Here is a 23,455-nt window from a genome sequence, read left to right on the forward strand (position 1 = left end):
GACTGAAATTCTGTTACCATGCTATTTTGGAGCACTGTGAAATGCCCCAGCTAATACGCAGGTGCAACAGAGGAAGGCCTTAAGCACTCCATGCCATGAAATCAACCTAATGTACAGTTAAAATGTGAACACTCATGAGGGAGAAAATAACTGCAATTTCAGCTCAATTCGGAAGTTTGCGTGCAAAATACAACGCGCAGCTGAATTCAAAGCAATATCCTAAGGAGACTGTTCCAGTAAATCCTATCAGGGCACAGGAGAAAGAAAACACAGATGAAAGTATTTTGTGCTTACTGCTTTTGAATTAAAGCTAATGGAGAAGGACATCAGCTAGGATATGGCATGTGGTAAACAAGCAATGCCCCGTAAGGCATCGATCCAGTTCTTCCTCAGCAATACCAGACTCCTTGCTCAGACTCAGTTGAAAAGATAACCTAGAGGACAGCTTACTAATTTTTAAATACTGGTTGTACCTATCAGTAAGAAGTCTGGCATAAAATGCCTTAAAAAGCTGGAAAGGTCCCATTTTAAGCATGACACAGATTACTCAAGTGCAGGGATTGCAATGCATTCCCTATCAACCACCACGGTAAGGCTAGTTTCCAGCACCAAACTGCTTGGGGTGGTATAAAACAACTTAAACATTAAAGGTTGCTGCTGGGAAGTGCATGTGACACAGGATCAGTAACTACTGTGTCTAGAACACATTCCTGCAAGTTCTTTCCCTTCAGTAAACTGCATGGGTTTACTCCATCAGGATGTTTAACCTATCTGAGCTAAGCATGTCAGAATCTCCCAAATTAGTGCTAATGCATTTTGGATTAGCTCGTCAAACTGGGAATTCTCAGTTCTTGGCATCAAAGAGATGGCAGAGTATCTTTTCACACAGTGATTGCCTAGTTCAAATGCAAATTTGAATCCCATGTTAATTTTAATTTTCAGCACTACTTAGCTTTAAGAATACATTAAGAAAAAAAGCTTTCAAGTTTAATATCAGAATATTGAAAGTCATGGAACTGAAATCTCATCATGTAATATACCTTTACAAAAGAGGAAGCAGAAAAGGTTTATAGTCAACACTGCTGTAGGGGTTCTTCATTACTTATTAAGGGACTGAAAAAAGCTTTTAGAAGATGCTTGGTTTTACTTACATTGCTTTTGGTTGTTATTTTTGTGTTCTTAAGAAGCACAGTTCAAATGGGGAACAGTATTTTGCTCCTACCTGCCCTTCTCCTGTTAATAATTCAATATACGTTAAAGAACAAAACACACTGATACAGCCAAGTACAAATTCAAATTAAGGCCAGTGGAGAATCTCCTCTTATCCCACGCAGACAATCTTGCAAAAGGTTATGCTCCATGGAGTTCAGCCTCCTTCATGTACCACCACCATCTGTTTTGACAGAAAAGGAATCTATTTCTGAAACAGTGTCACTCTATTTCTTGCTGCACCACACTGCGTGTCTTCATGAAACACTTTTTTTTTTTTTCTTTTTAAAACTTAGCATTTTCCTCCCTCTGTATCCCTTCTCTTTAGTTATGTGACCATGACAGATGGACTGTGGGACAAGTATTACCCATATGACCACATCCAGTCATGTGGCAGTGCAAGGGCAGGAACTGTCAGAATTTCCTCTCATGTGGGACTTCATGGCTTTCTAGCCTCTCTGCTGAAATTATTCCAAGTTTACTCTCATTTAAGAGAGAACCAGAAAAATCATAATCTGTTCATGTGAAAACTTTTTGTTGACACTTTCAGCATCCACATCACTCAGGGGAAACATGGCCATAATAGACCCACTAGTTCAAGATTGAATCAGCAACTCAAAACGCACGTGTGGAAAGCACTGTTTGTTCACTCACCAGCTTTTGATGATGAACTTCATATCCTGAATCGTGCCGGAACTCCGCATCCATCTTCACTTCAGATATCTCTTCTGTTTTAACATTGGTTAACCCAGAACCTGCATTGCACCGCAATGACAATTCATTAAAGTCATCAACTCAATTACGCTTAGCTTACCTCCACCATTACAAGAGCAGAAGGCAATGGTATCATTCACATGGAGGAAGTGTGATGCAATGTGAAAGGGAACTGGGAGGAAAGTGAGGTACATCTTACATTTCAGTCCCACTGAATAACAGATAACACAGAATGAGCTGGTAAAATTTCTCCTCTTTTAAACATTCCTTAATCCACTGCAGCTATGTTGGCACAAGCATCAAAGACTTTCGGCATGAAACACCGCAAGAACTAAGCTGCGAGGGACCAACAGCAGACTCCTGAACTGGCTCACAGGATGCAGACAGATCTGCTCTGACAGCCTCTTCAGCAACATCAAGAAAATTTGGTGTTTAGGCCAAAATCTTCCTCCTCCCTAAGCTCAGGCTGCTGTGAGGAAAAAAACACATACCTGTGGTGTGAGGGGGGGGAAGCCCAGATACTCTATTTTCATGCTTCCTGTGAGTCTGTACCTTTTGTACAAACATGCACAAATAAGAGTCATTAAAATGTTTGGGAAGTTTACACAGTTCTTATTTGTTTTCAGATTTCAGACTGCTCAGAATTAATATTATTCAAGTCTTGACTTCTGCCTGGGAGATAACTGTCCCTCTTGATTAGAAACATACAGTAAAGCAAGTAAGCAAAGCTTGCAGGGATTTTAACTGTAGATAGTTTGCAGTCCTGTTCTCCCCTTCTGGGTGCGAAGGGGAGATGCTGCACTTCGCTAACTGTAAAGAAGACCAGGACTTCCTCCTGGAAAATAGCCTTAGGAGAACGAGTCAGACTTACAACAGCTAAGCAGTGCATCGTATATGTGTATCTATGAATGTTTTGTCCTGAAAAGCTGGCTCTGGCTTATAGAGAACATATGGGTATTCATGTAGCTGGTTATTTTCCTTCTCAGTACCAACTGACTGACATTTATATTTCTTGGAGGTACAAACACTGCAGAAGCATGGTGTTTATGAGAAGTTATTTCCTCACCCTATCTAACGTGGTAAGAACAAACTGGTTCATATTCCTTGTCTATATTTATTTTAGCATTTTATCACTCCAACTCCTCTCTCCAAGCCGTCATTCTGATTCTTAGTATTTTGGGCTGACCTTAAGCTCTGATGCAGAGGAAGAACCTCTTCTAAAATTCTCAACACTACTGACTGCTCTTGTGCTCCACCATCTTTCTGGACTCTCAATAAGTTCTTGAAGACTTCCATGTGCCAATGAGCTCCACAGTCTAAAGTAGCACCCAATGCAAGAATTATTGCCTTTTTATTGCCTTTGAATGTGCAATTTCTGTTTTCGTTAAATGCTGATTTATTTTTGTCTTATGAGTCAGCAAGAACAGACCTTCCCAAGAACTTCTCTGGACTATACAGACAACCCCATTCGAAGGTTCTGATCTTTCCTTTCACAGTAAACCATGCAAAGGAGAGAATAAGAATCATTTTCATGCAGTAAAGTATTTATGGTTATTTTCTTGAACAGTCTGACTGCCCCATAAATTCCACCTTAGTAAGTATCGTTTTTATAAGGAACAAAGCACTTAAAGATCTCAAATTTCTTTATTAAGCATCTGATTTTTGATGCCACATTACAGTAATGACACAAGTGTATTATGACATTTATACACGAGAGACCATTTCTAAATGCAAGAACTATATCGTATTTAAGAAATTGCAATTTGAAAACAAACCATGATGTTCTGTCAGTGAAATGCAGGAGGCAGTGGAGACGAAGGAAATAAAACCCACATGGTACCTGAAAAGAGGTGTAACCTTCTATCCTCGAAGCAGCTATTGTTAGTTTTCCAAACTAAAGTAAGAATACAATTTACTCTCCTTTCCGCATCATCTCAAAATAGCCCCTACACCTGCATCAATGGAAAGTGAAGAAAAGGAGAACGTGCATCTGGCTGCCCAGAGGCTCGCCTCTTCACCCCCCCCCCCTTTTTGTTTTTAGGATTAAAAGGGGAGGGGGGGAAAATAGCAGTGCTTCACCTAGATTAAATAGCTGGGGGGAAAGGGCTTTCCCAGGACCTAGTTCACTGCCCATAGCTGGAGCAGCTGAAGAGGCAGCTGGCTTGCAGCTGCTTGCCACTGTCCGCAGCTGCACTTGCTGCCCCTTAGACACACTGGCAAAAGCACCATGTGGAAACTCCCCCAAGCCAAGGGCCTGGGGAATTCCACAACTCTACTGCTACAGCTTGCATATTCACTGAAGCTATAAATACTGATTAGAACATATCCATACATATACGAGAGACATCTGTGAAGAATCCACTTGCCTTTTTTTGACGGAAGTCCTGCCTCCCAAACCTCTTAGAGGTCACTGGAAGAGCTAGGAAGCACATAGGAAACAGTGATTTGGCTTGGAGTGAATCTGAATTTCCAAAAAGCCTTCAAGAAGGTCCCTGATCAAAGCTCTGGCAGAAGCTAAGATGGCAAGGATTAAGGAGGGAAAGTCCTACATGACTTTCCATAATTGATTAAAAGATAGGAAATGAAGTATAGATACACAGCCATTTTCCACAATGGAGGAAGGTTACCAGCAGGGTCCTACAAGGATCTGTGCTGTGCTGCTTGTAAAGTGATGTGGATAAGGGAGTGAATAGTGATGTGACAAAGTTTATTGACAAAAAATAAAAGAAAAAAAGAGGATAGTCAAAGTAAAACTAGCTGCAAAGAACTGCAGAAGGGTATTACAAATTCTGAGTGCACAATAAAAGGTAAATGGTATTCAATGTTGATATAATGTAAAGTGGTGCTCACAGGGATACACAGCCCTAACTATACATACACAACAATAGGCTCTAAATAGCTCTGTTCCACCCAGGACAGAGACCTTGCAGTCACTGTGGATAACTCTCTGTGGGCAGTTGGCTCAGTAGCAGTCAAAGAGGCAAAGGGAAAGCTAGGAGTAATCATGAAGACAGAAAATATCGTTACACCACTGTATAAATGATGTATCCTCATTTTAAATCTGGCTATCCATTCTGGTCACCCCACCTCAAACAAAGTTAGAAGAACTAGAAAAGATATAAAGCAGGGAGAGACAGATGATCACTGGCATGGAATGGTTTCTGTACAAGAAGGACTAGACAAATCAGCAGTCTTCAGACTGGAGGAGACAACCGGGGGAACACTACAGAGGTTTATACAACTGCAAACGACAAGGAGAAAGTCTACAGGAAACGGTTATTCGTTACTTCTCCTAAGAAAGTACAGGACACCAACATGGCTATGACAAAGCAGATTAAAAACTACCATAAGAAAGTGTATATAATTTGGCACAATGCAAAATTGGACCATGGAACTCATTGGCACAAATCATGAGGATGTTCAAAATGCAAATGAACAAATGCAAAGAAGAAAGGTTCATCCAGGGTTACTAAACACAACAGTCAAAATACAATTTCCAGTCCTGGAAGTCTATCAAATGCTGTCTGCCAAAAGCTCAGTGGATGTGCCAGGCAGGAGTACAAGGCAGAGGTGAAGTCTGTAAGTATCCTGTATGCACCACTGCTAGAGGCAGGACAATGGGCTTGGGTACTTTTGCTCTTGGGCTCTGACCACTTTCAGTGAAAGCAACCTACGACAGCTTAGACTGCGGGTCTTTGTTAGCTTCAGTTAAACAGAGCCAAATGCCACAGGTAGGAGTTACAGCAGCATTTCAGGGGATAGAACAGTTCAGGAGCCTTCACATCAATGAGCAATAGAGGGTGATAAGTTCATCAGTAGTCTCAGCTGCTGGAAAAATGCAGGCTCAGGCTTCCTTAAAGCCACATTTCTTTGAGGGTTCCCTTCCCTCCTCCCATTCCCATCAAACAGTAGCACAGAACTGTACTTCCAGCATGCAGCAGGTTAAACAATCTTTTGCCTTGAGATCAGGCAGATATTTTTTGCTTTGGGCCATATTACCAAGGTCTGGTGGTCAACTTGGCCTTACTCACCAATCCACAAAAACGCCATGGATCTGAACACAAAGTAGGACCTGATATTAGGAAGTTAATGATGTTAGACTTACTAAAACTTGTCTTTGGCAGCTAGCACAGGAAAAAGGTCAGAAACAGAACAACCTTCTGTTGCGCTAACAAACCTGATAGCAATTTTCTCCTTCCTCCTATCTCCCTTAGAAGTGAGGAAAAATAGTTTTAAAAGTATGACTAGGGTAAACTGGTGCTCTTCTGCAAATAATTGATTATATAGTAAGAGAAGCATGACTCTGCACTGGGATCAATTAAATACCTGGTATGAGACAAAAATATATATGGGGTTATATATGCCTTTCCACCATGTTACATTATAGAATTTAGACTTTCTATTTAACAGACTTCTCTTTATTTCAGGTTCATTCACTTTCCTGTCCTGATGACTACATATTTAGACCTACATGCTAAAATCAAATGTTTATTTTTCAAAGGCAGTAACTGAAGAAGGAAAAACTTAAAGAGTCTTTCCAAAACTTTTATCAGAGTTGTGTGAAACAGGTAAGCTGCAAACAGCTAAGGGCTGCCTAATACCATGCTAGTCTTGCATTGAAGACAAGCATATGAAGAAAAGTTAACTATATGACAAGAACTTTAATTCTGAGACAAAATGATGTTTTTTCACTACCAAGTCTAAAATACACAACCCAAACACAAAAGCCAATGTAAAAGAAGAAAAGTGAGAGCAACAGCCTCACTGCAAATTCACAAATAATGGTATTATTTATATTAGTATATTAGTGCTTTTTCTTCTGAATTACATACTATCTTTAGGGAGTTGCATTCCTAATCACTTCAATTTAAAAATGCTACAATTCAGCTGGTAAATATATTAAATTGCCACTCCTTAGAAAAAATGATGGAACTATTTAGCCGTCAAAAAACATGGGCTTAAAAACATCTAGTCAAATCCAACAAAATGAAATATGATGGGCTTTTAATTATATTGCTGTTAATTAGCAATGTTAACTGCTTTTATACATAAATGTGTACACATGTACATGCACATGCACACACATATCCAAACATCAAAAAGAGCAGTGTATGCAAACCTTATTGTTCCTTGCCCTTTAAGAAAAAAAAAAAAAACCCTGAAAAAAATCATACAGAGTTAAAAACTACTCTATGAAATAAAAATCAAATAGCTGCTTTGGGGAACACTATGCTCACACAGATGAGCTTTTCCCTTTGTGTAAATATATATATTTAAGCTTTAAGAAGGATAAGAAAAAGAGGATACGATCAATTCCACCAAGGACGCAATCAGGTGTACATTATCTACTACACTGCTTGAAATTGCTTCATCTACTGGTTAAATAACAGCCTAGCAAGATTTTGTGATTTTGTTTTGCAAGGATCTGCAACAGTATTAGCTGTGCCTGTGTTAAAAATTAAACCTCCAACCGAAGCACAGTTGAAAACGACTACACCTGGGTGGTCTCTACATAGAGAAAACCAAACATAGCACGTTTGAGCAACATATGTAATGACTGCATTCAGGAAAACATTTAACTCCATGTTCATGAACTGTATTTGAATAATGGCAAGAGGAAGAAAAAAATTGTTGAATCAAGGCCTGTTACAAGTGTAGTAAACAGCTTTATCTGGGTAAAGCTTCATCTAAAATAAGAAGGGCAGATGGAAAGGAACACACTGTTTGAACAATTACCCAGGTAGACAGCTGCATGTTGTTACTAAAAGTTCAACTACTAGTTCCATATGACTCTATGACTTTGTGCAGGTCATTTCATTTTGAAATGAAGGAAGAAGAATGAAGATTGTATACTCACTTATAAGATTAAAATGAAGATTACATACTCAGTTTTGTAAGGACAACTCAAATATCTTCGAGGGGTAAGTACTTTAAAGACTGCATGGAACTAAAAACTTTCTGGTCTCTCCTCGGAAGTTAGTAAAGTGATGGTTTGCTTTTATTTCATGGATGTCTACAGGGCTCTCAAATTGGAGAAAGCAGAAAATAAGTGCAAAAAATAATGTTATCTTTTTTAAAAAAGAATCTCATTGGAACTTAGTATGAAGTAACTCTCAGAATACCAGAGATTATTTTACATGTGTGTAAAAATGAATAATCAAAATAAGTAAAATTTGGTAATCTTTCAGGCATGTCAATGCACATGCTGTGCATACGCACATATAATTGCATTCACAGTTAGTAACTATCTGATTTATAAAACAAAACAATCTAATGGAAAAAAATCTGTTCATGATTTTTATTTGGTAGCTGCAGACAGTTGGTTTAAGACAACTGTATTGAACTAACATCACTAAGACAGGAAAAAAACCCCCTGGCAATTTCTGGCAAGAAAATCATAAATAATTCACTAAGCTGCTCTATGCCCTCACCTCATACAGATTGCAGTGTATGTGCTAATGATTCTGCAGAACAGCCATGAGGCTTACAGAGCCTCTGCAGCCATGTATAAAAAAAATCCCTCAGCTTTCTATATATAATGTCATAAAGATGGACATGTCATGATTTATCAGCGGAAGGGCCAGAGACACAGACACAGCTTTATGTGCAATGTGTCCTCAAAATTACTGTTTGCAAAAACAATCAACTGACAAAGAGTTGGGAGAATGCAAAAAAACCCCCAAACTGTACTACATGGAAGAAAGTAACACAGGTAATATGATAAAATCCTTGCATTGTGAATTACAGGCATCCTGTGAGTAACAGAATTAACAGCTGTTAGTGGTATAATTACAGTTGCAACTGTGCAACAAATGAGAATATGACTTACCCTGAACAGAGCACTGGTTATTTTGTTTATCGCCCTGAATTTCAGAAAATCTGCTGATACTAAGCAAAACCCATTCTGACGGCAGGTTTTCTAATCTTCACTCAATTTCCACAGATCAGACTTGCCGAATTAACATGGGTAAAAAGGAGCCTGCTTACGAGTATCTAAACATGTTTTTATACATATCTTTGTGTATATGTCTGTCTGTATATATACATGCACACACACACAAAGAGAAGAAAGTTACTAAAAACACGCACCCAAAATTCAGCTGCAAGAAATTAAATGTTCATCATGAAAAAGTAACCTCTGGGGCACGGGGGAGAAGGAAACACTATTGAAAAAAGCTGTTACAGTGAGGATACCAAGTAAAGAGGTATTCTTTCTATTTGAAGCTCTTCTATGGAAGTTCTCAGGCTGGGTTGAAGTTGTCTAACGTCTCCCTGTATGAAGCAATTTATAAATAGCAAGAAACATGCCATAAATCTCTTATCATTTTGTGCTGTATTAAATAGCTCACTGATGACTGCTTTGTATGTCCAGGTATTTTTCTTCCCGTTGACCTTTTATTATCTCTGTTGACTTCCTTTTCAGGAAAGAGACAACACAAAAGGGATTTAGGCATAATTCTTATTTTTGTTTCCCCATTTGTGAACTAAAAAGGGGAAGGACAGCGTGTGGAAGCACTAGGCTTCTTTTCAAATACCAGTGTGAACCACAGATGTCATATCTATATTAGGAAAAGGGGGTCCCCCTGACATTACTTTCCTCCTGGGACTGATGTAAATCAGATTCAAATTCAAGGTTCAACCGCTGACAGCCAAGGCGGAGTGCAACAGAGGCAGGGATTTGGACAACTGGCTTAAATTTTAGTAAATGTTTTAAACTTGGTCCTCACTCAAAAGCTTTTCTGCTCTATGGATTGGATAACTCTTCACATTTCCTGACTTCACTCATAGACTTTATTCATTTATTTTCGAAAGAGAGAGAACGATGTGGTGAAATAGCAAGATTCTACTTATCACAAATACTAAGTGCTTGCTCGTCTTTTCTTCCCTGTGACCAAATTATCTCACTTGTGCGAAAGAGACAAAGATCATCTGCATGATTTTTGATCTACTTTTAAGAAAAATGTCGTGATCATTATAAGAATATTGTGTGGGCAAAAAGTGGCAAAGAGAAATGGAAAAAAGAAAAAAAGGGTGTGTGTTTGTATGTTTGTCAGTCCTTTCAGAGATGATTTTCTTCAAGGATTCTGAACACCTACAAAACATTCACTTGTTCTTATTCCCAGGCTTGTGACTGTTGCAGATTGACATGACACCTGTATTTTCACCCTGAAGAAGCAGGTCACCACCTTGTTCACTTGAGCAAACCAAGTAGAACCACAAACTGGAAAGTCAGGACAATAAAAAGGGCAAACCTTTGAGGAAATCAACAAGAATCTAGGCAATTAAAACGTTACAAGCAGCTGCATGTATTAATCTGCCTCCAGGTCCCTTGTCAATACTTTTTCATTCTAGAATAATATCCTTGTTCTTCAGATTTTTTTTTTTCCCATAAAGAACAGTCCCAAACCATGAAAACTATCCCAAAAGGATACTGACTGCAAAAAAGTATCTTTTCCTTTTTAGCTCTAACATAGCTATTTTACTTATAATTAGCAAGTAAAACAACTTTAAAGCACACATTTTTAAACTGTCAGAATCTCTTTTATATTTCACAGTTTAATTAAGCATCCATTTGCTTTCCTCTATTCCTAGTTTATGAAGCTAGTCAGACTGGTATCAGTTTTTTGCTAAATTGCAATTTTATTGCATATAAATTGCTTTTAAAGGATGATGAAAAATCATGTGGACATTTATTGCCAGAATTTGTATCAGTAAGGACAAATTTGCAGAAGTCTGGACCTAGTGATTAAAGACATAAGGAACTTAAGGTCTACCAGGAATGGTTTTACTTACTGTTATGATACATTTAGTACTACTGTAAAGGGGTAAAACCCCTATTTCACATGCACCCATAAGACACTTTATGCTGTGAAATTCGGAATGCAGGCACAGCAGTGACAGATTTCAATCTCTCCAGGGAAGCAACCATCCCTCTGCACAGAGGAATGCGGCATGCATCCCTGCCAGGCTGGAGGGGTTCACTCTCTGTGCCAAAAGCGGAGCATGGGCCTTTGCAGCACTTAAACTCTGTGCTAAAAGCGATGAAGGCAGCACAGGCCCCTGGACAGTACTATTTTTGTCCTTGAGCAGAAAATTGAGGAAATATCCCATGTGATTTTCATAGTGCGAAAGTTACTGTTATCTGCTAGAAATTTCAAGCCATAATGGTCACACACTGCAGTATTTGTTACCTCTCCTCAGTAGTCTCGTACACATTCACAAAGATCAGTCATGACCTATGCTAGCCATACATTCAATGCTATTTGTGTCACCCCAACCAACCAAGCACTCTGGTACAGTGGACTAAAATGCATCATTTCACTCTGAAACTAGACTGTGGCAGTGTGAGAAAATCCTTTCTTTAGAGAAGGGACACCAAAGATTTCTGTCACGTGTGTGTTTGTGTGGAGGAATAGAAGAGAGGAAGGAATAATCTTTAGTAATAAATATGGTCCTCATAACAGGAGATTTTTCAAGGCAACTGAAATTGAAATAGTTAACAATCACAAACTTTAATATTACAAGAAAATTGTTAGACTGAACTAACATTACAAAATCTGGATCAAAGACATTCATGTTTCATTTGTGATGATATTTTCTACTGCTCTTGGGGAAGAAATCTAACCCAGAAAGCAGAGATAACCCAATATTGGGAGGATGTTCCCCAATTGCATGATTTTTGGCACTGTTGTACAGTTATCTCTGTACCTGTTTCCAGGCTCTCCTCATGGAATGAATTAAGATTCTAAACACAAGTAAAGATGTCAGACTCCTAAAACAGTGCTAGAAGCACATCACCTGGCCAGCCTTGACATGTATCCCAACTGCTGTAACACAGGAGCTTATTTTACTTCCCACTGTAGCAATTTTCTGTAGTCAGTGAACACCAGTAAGTTACCAGAAAGATTTAGACACACTAGGAGGGTGTTGCCCATCTGGCTATCCAATGGACATTTGGAGGAAAAGATAAAGGGAAAAAGATGACAGATCGATCAGTTTTATCTGACTGAAGAAAAAAACCACAATGATGATATCACACTGAAATAATTCTGACTCTAAAATATACTGATCTAATGTCACTATATGTTGGAGAGTAACCTCTTCTGAAATAAAAGGCTGTTTGCTCTCAAAGGATTTCTAGATAATCCTAAACAAAAACAAGGGGAAAAACAACCTAAAAAGCAAAAAATTTAGTATGAAAAGCAAGCTTTTACTTCTGAAAATTGGATTTGTCCCGTTTAACTTTTCCAGACATTTGCAGCCTGACCCAAGCTAGTCATCTGCTATTACTCTGAAATCAGTAAGACGACACAGGTACCTACACAGGGCAAATGATCACCCCTCTCTATCCTAGAACGGAATGAATAGCCGTGCAGAGGTATCCTCAGTGAATCCAGAGAGTGAATATATGTATCAATTTTTAGATATCTGGAGTTAGCCAAGGTAAATATCGCAGCAAAAAATCTTGATGTCCCCTGCAATTCTAAAATTGTAGGCATGAATTCTTTATTAGCCCAACTTACAAGAAACTGTATATTCTACATAGAGGATTCAACACTTCTATCATATGTTCCCAAATTAAAAGTAGTCTCCGCACTACGGGGTACCATGCCTACTGCCTCCTGCACCTGCCAAAGCATTACTGCTAGAAGGATCACAACTTGATATGAGTATCAGTTGTGGGTCTCTGGGTCCCAATCCCTCTCCAAGTACCCATTCCAAACACCCTTGACACAGCATTCACACAGGCTGATGGGGGTTTGTGTGGGAACTCCTCCCTGGTTCATGGCGTAGCATTACATTAAGAGAGGGTTATACCCAAAAAAAGGTGATCATTTCAGCTCAAGCAGACTACATGCATGCTGGGAAAACACAGGTTAGGTAAAAGCCATGCAAGTCATATACCTGGTCGTGTGGTGAGTCCTCTGTCTGCAGCTGGGCGGGCATCAACTGGCTCAACTGGGCATGTGCAGAAAAGAAACAAAAAAGCAAACAAAAAATAAACAAAATCCCCCAAAATAATAAAGTCAACTACTTTTCTGTTGGGACAATGCAGGAGACATACTGAATAAACAAAGTTACCAAAGCAACAGCTAGAAAACATCTGTCTTCAGTTAGTCCCGGACATAAAAGGAAGGCATAGGCACCACTTCAAAAGGAAAGCTTCACAGCTGATGTGTCAATTTTGCATCACATTCTGGTTACTGCTTAAAGTGAGAAACCATCAAGATCAAAGAATTTCTGTCTATAGAGCAAAACTATATTCATTATGTGCAAACTTTCCAGTTGTCTGATCAGAATTGGCAGCAAGAACAGACATGATGAGTTCTTGCAGCCAGTCTTGATCAATGCTGACTTACAAACCCACTGAATCCTTACTCCTTTTTCCTTTCAATAGGGATTCTTTACAGCACTAGCTACAAGGTTTTTAAAAAAGTAAAGCACATTTTGAGAATACAATCAATGTTTCATTCTGATATGCTCCTATTTATAGACAGTAAATTTGCCTTCTGATTTTTGAAAGGGAAGCAAAGGAGGAACACCACTTTCTACCCAATTGTGTGTCATACACAGTTTTAAAATGCTTCTATTACTGTACTAAGGCTTTACTAGCTGAAACCTAAGACTGATGGAGCTCACTGACATTAATAGAAAATAGGATGTTCAAAACTTTTAGAGTTGCTTCAGTCATTACCTACTGCCTCAGTTAAGTCCAAACTGAACATATTGTAGAAGTTCATTAAAACATTCAGATCTTTTTTCCCCTTTTTTTTTTTTTGTTGTTTCTCTCTTTTGCTCCAATACAGTTGCCTTCCTTATCTACCCAAGTGCCAGTGTCAGAAAGAAATTAAATTCAGAAATCAAATTTTACGTTGTAACTTGGAATTCAGAATTTTTAAAATAAGGTATTCTCATTCATTTGAAATTCAGGATTCAAGTATGAACATTCTAATCAGAAGTAAGGGAGCCACAGTAACATAGGAAACCTGGCAAAAGCACAGTTTTCAATCATGAACTGCTTGCTGTATTCAGCATCAGAAAAATCACACTAACCTGATGATACTGCTGACTTAAGCAAGGGGGACTGCCCATCTTCTTAGGAAGTCTGTGTCACTTGCTTAGTGTTCCTAAGGGTCTGACAAACAACCTACCATGCTTGTAAGTGAGAGCCTATGTGGCACCAACGTCCTTTGTACACAGGAGGTGACAGCAATAGCTCCTGCCTCCAGAAGAAAGCAGTAAGTCAGCTTCATAGCACTAAAAGTGCATCTGCATATCTGACTTGCTTGTGTTTCTGGAAGGGCAGAATTTTCACAGTTTTGCTGGTCTGGTGCTGCAGAGGCAAGCCATCAAACCACTTTCCGTCACAGCAGTTGAGAGTGGCACTAGCAGACCATGTAATTGCTTTCCTAACATAGCACTATACAAAACCCAATTTCCATCCTTAACTAAAAACTACAATTTTGAGTATTTTCCTATTTAAGTCTTCTGCTAGGTTTTCCAATATTGTCAGCACCAGCCCTCAGGTAGGTCAGCAGTAATTTTCAGTGGAAAGGACTGAAGGGAAGAAACAACCAAGGACCAGCATCACTGTGCTGGTTTGGGCTGGGACAGAGTTAATTTTCTTCATACTAGCTAGCATGGGGCTCTGTTTTGGATTTGTGCTGAAAACAGTGTTGATAACACAGGGATGTTTTCGTTATTGCTGAGCAGTGCTTACACAGAGCCAAGGCCTTTTCTGCTTCTCACCTCACCCCACCCAGCAAGGAGGCTGGGGGGGGCACAAGCGGCTGTGTGGTGCTTAGTTGCCGTCTGGGGTTAAACCATGACAATTACCCAAACTGCTCCTGCAGAACCCTCCTCTGTCACCCTCGCCCTGCCTCCTCCCTAGAAGGCTGAAGGATTTTATTTCCCTCTCGCTCAGCACTCTGTAACCCTACATGCCCACAGCTATGGCAGACTGAGAGGAGGCTGTGGGTAGCAATAAAAATGGGAGTAGGTGAAGGTAGAAAAGGATGGAAGAAGTTTCTGCTGTACAAGGTAATGCAGTATTTGTGGAGTTAGGTGAAAGTACTAATAATGAATAATTCTTGTCATCTTTAGTTTTGGAAGCACTTTACAGGGGAAAAGGCAACCGTCACCAGCACATTTCATAACTGACACAAAAGTGAAATGACCTGCTCAAGGTCACAAAGCAGTTGCAGGGCAAAAACTGGAGGCAAAAGCTCAGAGCCAGGGGTCTTCCAAAAGAGATTGTGATTCCAGGTGCCTAAGTGCAGCACGCCCTGGGCAACATGATACAAAGAAAGGCTGGTTTCTGGAGAGCCCTGAGCTGCCACCTTTTGAATTTCAGTTGCATTTTAAAACCTGCTTGCTCTTGCCCCTGTATTGATGTACACACAATCAGCAGTTAACTCTGAAAAATCTTGTCCGTGGGCTTCCTCACTGCCTGCCCTGCTGGACTACAGCAACTCACAACAGTTGATGTAGAGGGGAGAAGTTTAAACCTATTACAGCATTTATCACTAATCAAAACTCTAAGATGTACTGTGTACTATTATAAAAACTGCATTCATTTTGATGCTCCAGAACACACTCCCATGTGCACAGAAGTACACAGAATTAAGACTGAAAATTGATTTTCCAAATAGCCTCATGAAACCAAATTGGTATATACCTGCTTACGCTGATCACACAGGCTTTATGAAGGGCACAACCCACCTCCTATCTAATGCTAATACATCTCAGAAGAGCAAGAGAGAACGTGGTTGCTTCTCTTTTCAGAAATAAAAGAAAGGTGAATCAAAAAGCTCAAAAGCTGGCACAAACTAGTAGCTGAGGAGAGCTGTGGGATGCTCACCTACCAAGAACAGCGTTGAAGGAAGTAACTGGCCAAGTCATAAGGATAAAACAGTACATTCACAAAAATCTCTCTTTAAATAAATATTTTGTCACTAAGGCTAACTGCAACTGCATGACAAAATACAAAGGGTGAAACACTAAACCATGTTAGACATTGGCAAAATGCCCAGGGACCTTGGCAGTGTCAGAGCTTCACAGCTGTTGGAGATTTGCCCCCACCTCTGAAGGTGTCATTGTTAAAATACAGTTTCCTGACAGTTTGGTGGTGCCTTCTGCAGTGTCCTCAGAGGGTATTTTTGGTTAACCTGATTTGTATCTCAGTACGCTAGGCATATATTCATTCAGCCATGCAAGTTGTGTAGTGTATTACCTGGTGCTTTGGATTAATTTCTGTGGACATTTACTGGGGAACTACCTCAGGGAAACAACAAGGAAGAAAATACCTTCAGAAACTACTGAGCTATGCTAGACTTTCAAGGTCTTTTCATTTTTAGGCTATTTTTCACTCATTCATCAGAAAAAGCAATTTTAGTACAATGAACTGTTTGCATAAAACTTATCCTTTTATCTAAACATGCAGTTTAGATTGGGATAATTTCAAATGGAGTTAAGAAACCTTGAGATCACATGGCAACATAGCAATCCAATACATAATTAATATCTCTGGGTGAAACCTGAGACTAGATCATGGTCATGGAAGAAAACAGGCATGGGAACTAATGACAAATTTAGGGTTTTTTTTGTAATATTTTAACTTCATGGCTTGTAGGCAGAATACTGGATACTTTGAAGCACAGACTTAAGGGCTGCATTTCCTTCCACATTCTCCACAATCACGTTTTGGTTTAAGCATTCCCCAAATGGTTCATTAAAAACAAGTGCATTGCTGTGACTGTGACAGAGGGGGTGGGATCCCAGGTCCTAATGCAGCTAGCTCCAGGATCTGTTCAGTTGCCTCTCAGACATCAATGGTCCCATTAGAAATTTGTTTTGACAGGAATGCGAATTGCAATGAGATGAATGATTTACCTGACGTGCCTGCTCAGGACTGAAGAAAACTATTGCTTACACAGTGCAACAGCTCTTTGCAGTGAGGAAGTCGAGACGCTCATTCTACCCAGAAACCCACCTGCATATGTTGAGCTGATAGCTGTCTAGATTTGTGTTCAGCAGAGTTTTAAAAGTTGACTTCAGCTTTCAAACTAGACCAAAAAGAACTTGCAACTTGCTTGCCATCTGAAACTCCTCTGGTAGTCTCTGTTAAATCTGCTGGACCAACCGCTCAGCAGATTTCCCAGACACCAGGCTGTTCACATGAACATGCTGTGACTGACAGTGCTGGTACCCTGAGCCCTCACCCAAGTAAATGTGAGCTGAGATGCTCAGTTCTCTAACCTTTGCTGGCATGCTTAGCACCTCCTAGCAGCAAGAGATGCTGACCATCACTAAAATTGCAATGGTTAGTCTCTCTACAGTATTTGAAGTTTCTCTAGCACATGATTTTTGAACTTAGGCCTTTTTTGATCAACAGTTATTTGTTAAGAAACAGCAATGACTTGTTCAGTACTGCATAAACTACAAAACCCTCCCTGCATAAGGGGAACTTATTGTGTGAAAAACAGTCTATGCAAAAAGACCATCAGTGGAGAGGGAGAGGAGAGAAGAGGAAAAAATTGCGTCAATTGTTATTTACTTCTTCCTACTTCCAAAGCATATTATAACAAGACAGACACATGTTTTCAGAAGCAATTTAGACAAAGCCTGGGATTAGACCATGGCTGCAGAAGAAAACAGGCATGGGACGTGAGGACAAATGGCACAGTTAGTCCTGGGTTTCTGGAACAAAGAGGTGGGAGACAAACACAAAGGAAAACCATGAGGCTGTGAAATTCCCCTTTGATACTAGGAGCAAAACCATAGAGAGGGTATCTAGAGAGAGAAAGAAGGTATTGTGGGCATGATCACATTACAACACTGGTTTGGGTAGATGACAGAGAAGTATAATGGGAAACAAGAAAGACTTGAAGAAGTTTAAGTCATCAAATAATTTCTATTTCTAACTCTGCAGACGCAAACGGTAATAATAGTTGGCCTAACAGAATTGTTTGCTGCAGTAACTTCATGACAAATACAATCCTGATATCAAAAAAACCCCTAAACCCCAACAACTTAAAGGCATGAAAGTTAAAAGATGTTCCCACAGTAAACATTAAGAAGTGCTGCAACAAATGGTGTAATGCATTAAAATACACAGGATTCATAATTAAACGGTATCTTATTCAAGGCAGGAGAATTTTTGTTTCTTATTTGCTGTCACACATTTTAAAAGGAGAACCACGCTCAATATACTTGCCTATGGGAATTCACTGTCACACTGAAGTATGTACCTTTCATTATTAAATTTTGGGCTTAGCCAGGTTTCTGAAGGAAAAGAAGGCTTGTGTGATTAAACTGTGTGTATGTCTGGGTGCACCTGTCTACCTAATAACTTCTGAACTTGGTGACTGAAATCAGTAAATTTTGAAAGCTGGGAGGACAGACTTCAAAAGTAATTAATTCCCCCCCTCCAGGCAGCAAGTATAGAAATTGATGCCCTGTATGCCTTGGCTATGGGAAAAACTGCAGCAAGAGCTGTACTGGAAAATTCCTGCAGGACAGACACCACCAGCTGGACTGTGGCCTGCTCCTGGCAGACAGCCTTGACATGTGCACTATAGCACACTGCAGCCGATTCCCCAGGAAACTGAAGTTTGGCCTGCCAGCCTGGACAGCCATCTGTGCTATTTGCCAGCACCTGACGCAATCCAGCCAGCTGCTCTCGGCCACTCAGCACATCACTTGGCCACAAGTGCCCCCCAGACACGTCTGGAGTCCTTGTCACTATCTCCTGTCTTCTCTGGTTCTTGCTGCTGGCCAGCCTGTTGAGTTTGCTCCAGCTCTATCCACTCTTTTTCTTGGTCCCTACCTGTAGTGCTAACTCCCTGGCAGTCCGATTTTAGCCCCACTCCTGACCAGCCTCTCCTCTTTCCCTCAAATCTGGTATACTTCTGCCTTACTGATTTGTTGACCTTTGCTCAGATCCTAGCTGTGTCTTTTCTTTTGCCTGATCTTATGCTTCTCTGACTCCTGGGGATGACCCACTGATTACAAAACTGGTTCTGACTCCACTGATCTCACCTGGCACCAGACCTGGCAAATCCACGCCCACATTCCGTGTTTCGTCTCCCAAGCACCCAGCTGCCCGCAGTCACTCACACATTGTGCTGGAGCAAGACTAACTGCCTAAGGCTGGTCTCAAAACTCATTCTGAGAGCAGGTATAGCCTAAGCCAGTGATTTCAAAAGACTTCTGGAGAAAGCTAAAGTCTGTGCAGTTCAGCTAGAAATCACAGATCCACAAAACACAAATTTGCCTGACAAAATGCTTCTGTAGCTTCAGCCTCTGTCTGCTGCTTTGCACTATCAAACTTCCACCATTGTGATTAACTTATCACTAATGATGGTGGAGTTGAACTGATAAAGGAAAACAAACACAGTAGCAGCAATTTGAATGACATGATCGAAGTCCCTCAGATTTCTGATTAATTGGCTCTGTAACCTAAGTGAAATACCAATTCCAGATCATACATAAATTATTAAAGTATTATGCAGTCATTTCAATAAATTAGTCCCATGAGCAACATAAAATACTCCTCATGAAAAAAGTCTTCACTAGCCAGTTGCATTGCTGAGTATACAGGATCATTTCTGCAGTACATTCCAGACAACCAGTGGTGGTAGGGAAATAAAATCAACTCTCATGCTAGGATTGTGCTGGATCGGTAATCATTTTCATGCCAGCAAATAAATAGCTCTTCCTTAACTAAAACACTCATTTCATTATGGCACAAAACTAACGACTTATCTATCCCCCTTAGCTCATTGTCATGTATTTTATAAGACTGTCACTCATAATTTGCTGGAATTAATTTTGATTTGCTTTTAAAGGAAAGTAAGCTCAACACTGAAATTCATTGAGTGTCTAAATTCCAAATTTTAGTCAGGATTTTCTGTTCCATCAGAGACACAGCTGACACTGCAGACCAGTTCTAAACTTACATTTGAGAACCCCTATCCTGCTTACATCAGAAAGATGTCAAGTTTCAGGGAACAATGTGAAGAAAAACCACAAAGCTCAACTCAAAATATTCTGTGGTTTTTCCCCTTATTGTACATACCTTCATTTTCAGTATTGGCTGGAACAGAATCAACACCAAAGGGATGCCATGGCTGAAGGTCATCTAGGCTGAACTCTCCATCCACTGGAAGAAGTTCAACTGTGGTCTTAGTTTCCGTCAATGAAGGCATGAGAGCATCATTTCCATAGCTGATTCTGGGTTCGCTGATCATATTGGCCAAAACATCATCAGAATAGTTTTGCTCTTTCTGAAGTAATTCATCTGCAAGGAAATTTCAACACAGAAATTATCTGAAAGAGCTGACATTTCTGAGGACATACTTCCAAATGCCATTAAAGTAACAATTTACTGTTATGAGATTCTGTTTTCTTATGATAAAGAAAAACATAAAGGCTTGTGTGATGAGCACTGCTGATAAGTAAGGAATTTTTTTGAAACATCAACCAGAATTGTTGAATACCATTTCCTACCCACATTCCCACCACATAACAGATCACAGGTCTATGCTTTACAAGTTCCTGGACTCTTCCCCACCACTTTTAAAAGAAGAACAAATCAATTCCCTTCAACTCAACACGTTGCCGTAAGTTAACATGCGAGAGGTCTACAGGAAGGAATGTCTTTGTTATTTCCCCTTCCTCTTAAGTGCTCACTATCAAAGCTCATCACAGCTTTTAAATCCTAAATCACCACAACAGTTAGTGTATTAAATTTGGCTTACTATAACACACTGTAATAGATATCTGTAGGCAAATTATTTTACAAGCAACCGTGACCTAAAGCTGTGCTGTATCATCTAGGTTGGCTTTTTTTCTTTTTTTACTTGAAGCAAGGTGAGAACAATCAAAGCACTTTTCAGCTCCATCAGGCATATAGGACAGACTGTCCAACTCTGTGTTAAAAGTAAGCCTGGAAGTTGTGTGTGCTTCATTATTTCAACTCCCTTCTCACATCAAAATTTATCTGCTCTTGATCTCTTGATCTTGATTTTTTTTTTTTGTAGGAGCAACACGCGATTTGCAAGTACTTTGAGGGAATCTGGTGCACAAGAGCACATTCAAGTAAGCAAGCAATTGCAATGAAGAAGATAAATAACTGCTAATAATGCACCAATGTAATCAGTAAGCAGGCATTACAGAGCTAAATATTTCAGAATTGAAGACTGTAAAAGTTACATTACTAGAGTGCAAGTGCTTGCACACATGAGCACGCACATGACAGCTGATGATACAAAAGCTTTTATTAAGACTGGCTTCTCTCCACTTCATTAAGGACCCCCTGACTGTCACCTGTTACTGTCATTGTAACCCTGCAGCAATTCAGGGACAGGAATCACCACTCTAATGCTAGACCCTTTATGTCACGCTGTAGGGGCTCACTTATTTCCCAGTATCATCAGTAAGAAAGGGCATCTAAATTTCTATACACACCAGAGCTTTAGACCCCTCAGTAAAATCTTTTGAATGTTATTTCCCTCCCAACCTTACGTTGCACCATACCACCACAGAAGTACGCTGCACCCATGCAGCAGCCCTCAGTAAGGATCCTGTGGTGGGTTGACCCTGGCTGGATGTCAGGTGCCCACCAAAGCCACTCTATCACTCCCCTCTTCAGCTGGACAGGGGAGAGAGACTATAATGAAAGGGTCATGGGTCGAGACAAGGATGGGAAGAGATCACTCAGCAGCTACCATCACAGGCAAAACAGACTCGACTTGGGGAAAATCAATTTAATTTATTACCAATCAAATCAGAGTAGGGTAATGAGAAATAAAACCAAATCTTAACCCACCCCTCCCTTCTTCCCAGGCTCAACTTCACTCCCAATTTTCTCTAGCTCCTCCCCACCAGCAGCACAGGGGGACGGGGAATGGGGGTTGGGGTCAGTTCATCACACGTTTTCTCTGCTGCTCCTTCCTCCTCAGGGGGAGGACCCCTCACTCATCCCCTGCTCCAGCGTGGGGTCCCTCCCACAGGAGACAGTCCTCCATGAACTTCTCCAATGTGGGTCCTTCCCACGGGCTGCAGCCCTTCAGGCACAGACTGCTGCAGCGTGGGTCCCCCGCAGGGTCACAAGTCCTGCCAGAAAACCTGCTCCAGCGTGGGATCCTCTCTCCACGGATCTGCAGGTCCTGCCAGGAGCCTGCTCCAGCACAAGCTTCCCGCGGGGTCACAGCCTCCTTCGGGCATCCCCCTGCTCCAGCGTGGGGTCCTCCACGGGCTGCAGGTGGGTATCTGCTCCATCGTGGACCTCCCTGGGCTGCAGAGGGACAGCCTGCCTCACCATGGTCTTCCCCACGGGCTGCAGGGGAATCTCTGCTCCGGCGCCTGGAGCACCTCCTCCCCCTCCTTCTTCACTGACCTGGGGGTCTGCAGGGCTGTTTCTCTCACATGTTCTCACTCCTTTCTCTGGCTGCAGTTTCTGTTGCACAGCAACTTTCTCCCCTTCTTAAATCTGTTATCCCAGAGGCACTACCACTGTCACTGATGGGCTCAGCCTTGGCCAGCAGCGGGTCCGTCTTGGAGCCAGCTGGAATTGGCTCTGTCAGACACAGGGGAAGCTTCCAGCAGCTTCTTACAGAATCTACCCTTGTAGCCCCCTGCTACCAAAACCTTGTCATACAAACCCAATACAGATCCTCATGGAGTCATGAGCATTAGGGCTACACTGCTTCAGTGCTGTTATCAATGATGATGTAATAGGGCTCTGCTCTGCAATACATCTCTTAAACACCACCTTGAGATAGTTGACGCAACTCTCTGCCACCCTATTACTACACCAAATTCAGAACAAGAAAATTAAACAAAAAGTTCTAACTTCAGCCCTGAGGCAAATATGGGTCCTGAATCTTGTAAAATGATGTTTTAAAACAAATTTTCCAGTTTAAACAAAAATTGCTTTAGTAGGCTGTAAGCCTAATGTGTATACAAAATTTAATTCTGTGATTTAATTTGTTCATTAGAATGACTTACTAGAAAGCCTACGTAACAGTGAATTTTTTTTCCCTTCATGTTAATTTTATTGAAAACAATATTATTTTGTAAGATACTTAATAAATCTTCAGCACAGAAGGCAAGTCTGATTTTTGTCTCCCCGCTGCACTTACACTAATCCTTTATCAAATTAAAGCATCTCCTTCTATCAGAGGAAAGACAGGTGAAGCACCTTGATATTCTGAGCAGATGTTGTATCACACGACAGATGTTAATTTTCTTTAGCTAGGGACAAAGAGGCTTTACAAAAAGGAGCTGGATGTCAGTGGCCTGAGGGAGAAGTCTGGTGTCCAAGTGCCTTGCAGGGACGCATGGGTGATACCAGTTGAACACGTTATAATACCGAGTCATCACAGATCACAGGGAAGTGAGTACTACAGTACTGCTGAGCATCTTACTGCCTGCAAGCCTTCCAGACCCAGGAACTGGAAAGGTTTTGGGGGTGCAGTTCACCTCGTTCCCCGTCCTCCCCATCCCCAGAGGATCATATGGGGCAGCT

The 23,455-nt window shown here is 40.7% G+C and overlaps 1 protein-coding gene and 1 long non-coding RNA gene across 5 annotated transcripts in view; one reads left to right on the forward strand and one right to left on the reverse strand.

Annotated features, from left to right (window-relative positions):
- LOC115343587 (amyloid beta precursor protein) overlaps positions 1 to 23,455 on the reverse strand; it is a 243,124-nt gene that overhangs the window by 11,569 nt on the left and 208,100 nt on the right. For 2 of the 4 annotated variants that reach the window (XM_030019718.2, XM_030019715.2), the window contains 3 exons: positions 20,003 to 20,224; positions 12,829 to 12,882; positions 1,864 to 1,964 (listed from right to left, as the gene is read on the reverse strand). In XM_030019718.2, coding sequence (XP_029875578.1) covers positions 1,864 to 1,964; positions 12,829 to 12,882; positions 20,003 to 20,224 — 377 coding nt within the window. The remainder of the gene's footprint in view (positions 1 to 1,863; positions 1,965 to 12,828; positions 12,883 to 20,002; positions 20,225 to 23,455) is intronic. The other 2 variants (XM_030019716.1, XM_030019719.2) reach the window with 1 other exon arrangement.
- Positions 7,229 to 21,920, forward strand: LOC115343588. Its single transcript, XR_003924200.1, has 3 exons — positions 7,229 to 7,844; positions 20,967 to 21,024; positions 21,888 to 21,920. It is a non-coding gene; the product is annotated as an uncharacterized LOC115343588 (long non-coding RNA).

The sequence above is a fragment of the Aquila chrysaetos genome, chromosome 7 (genome assembly GCF_900496995.4).
Source record: "Aquila chrysaetos chrysaetos chromosome 7, bAquChr1.4, whole genome shotgun sequence".
Classification (NCBI taxonomy): domain Eukaryota; kingdom Metazoa; phylum Chordata; class Aves; order Accipitriformes; family Accipitridae; genus Aquila; species Aquila chrysaetos.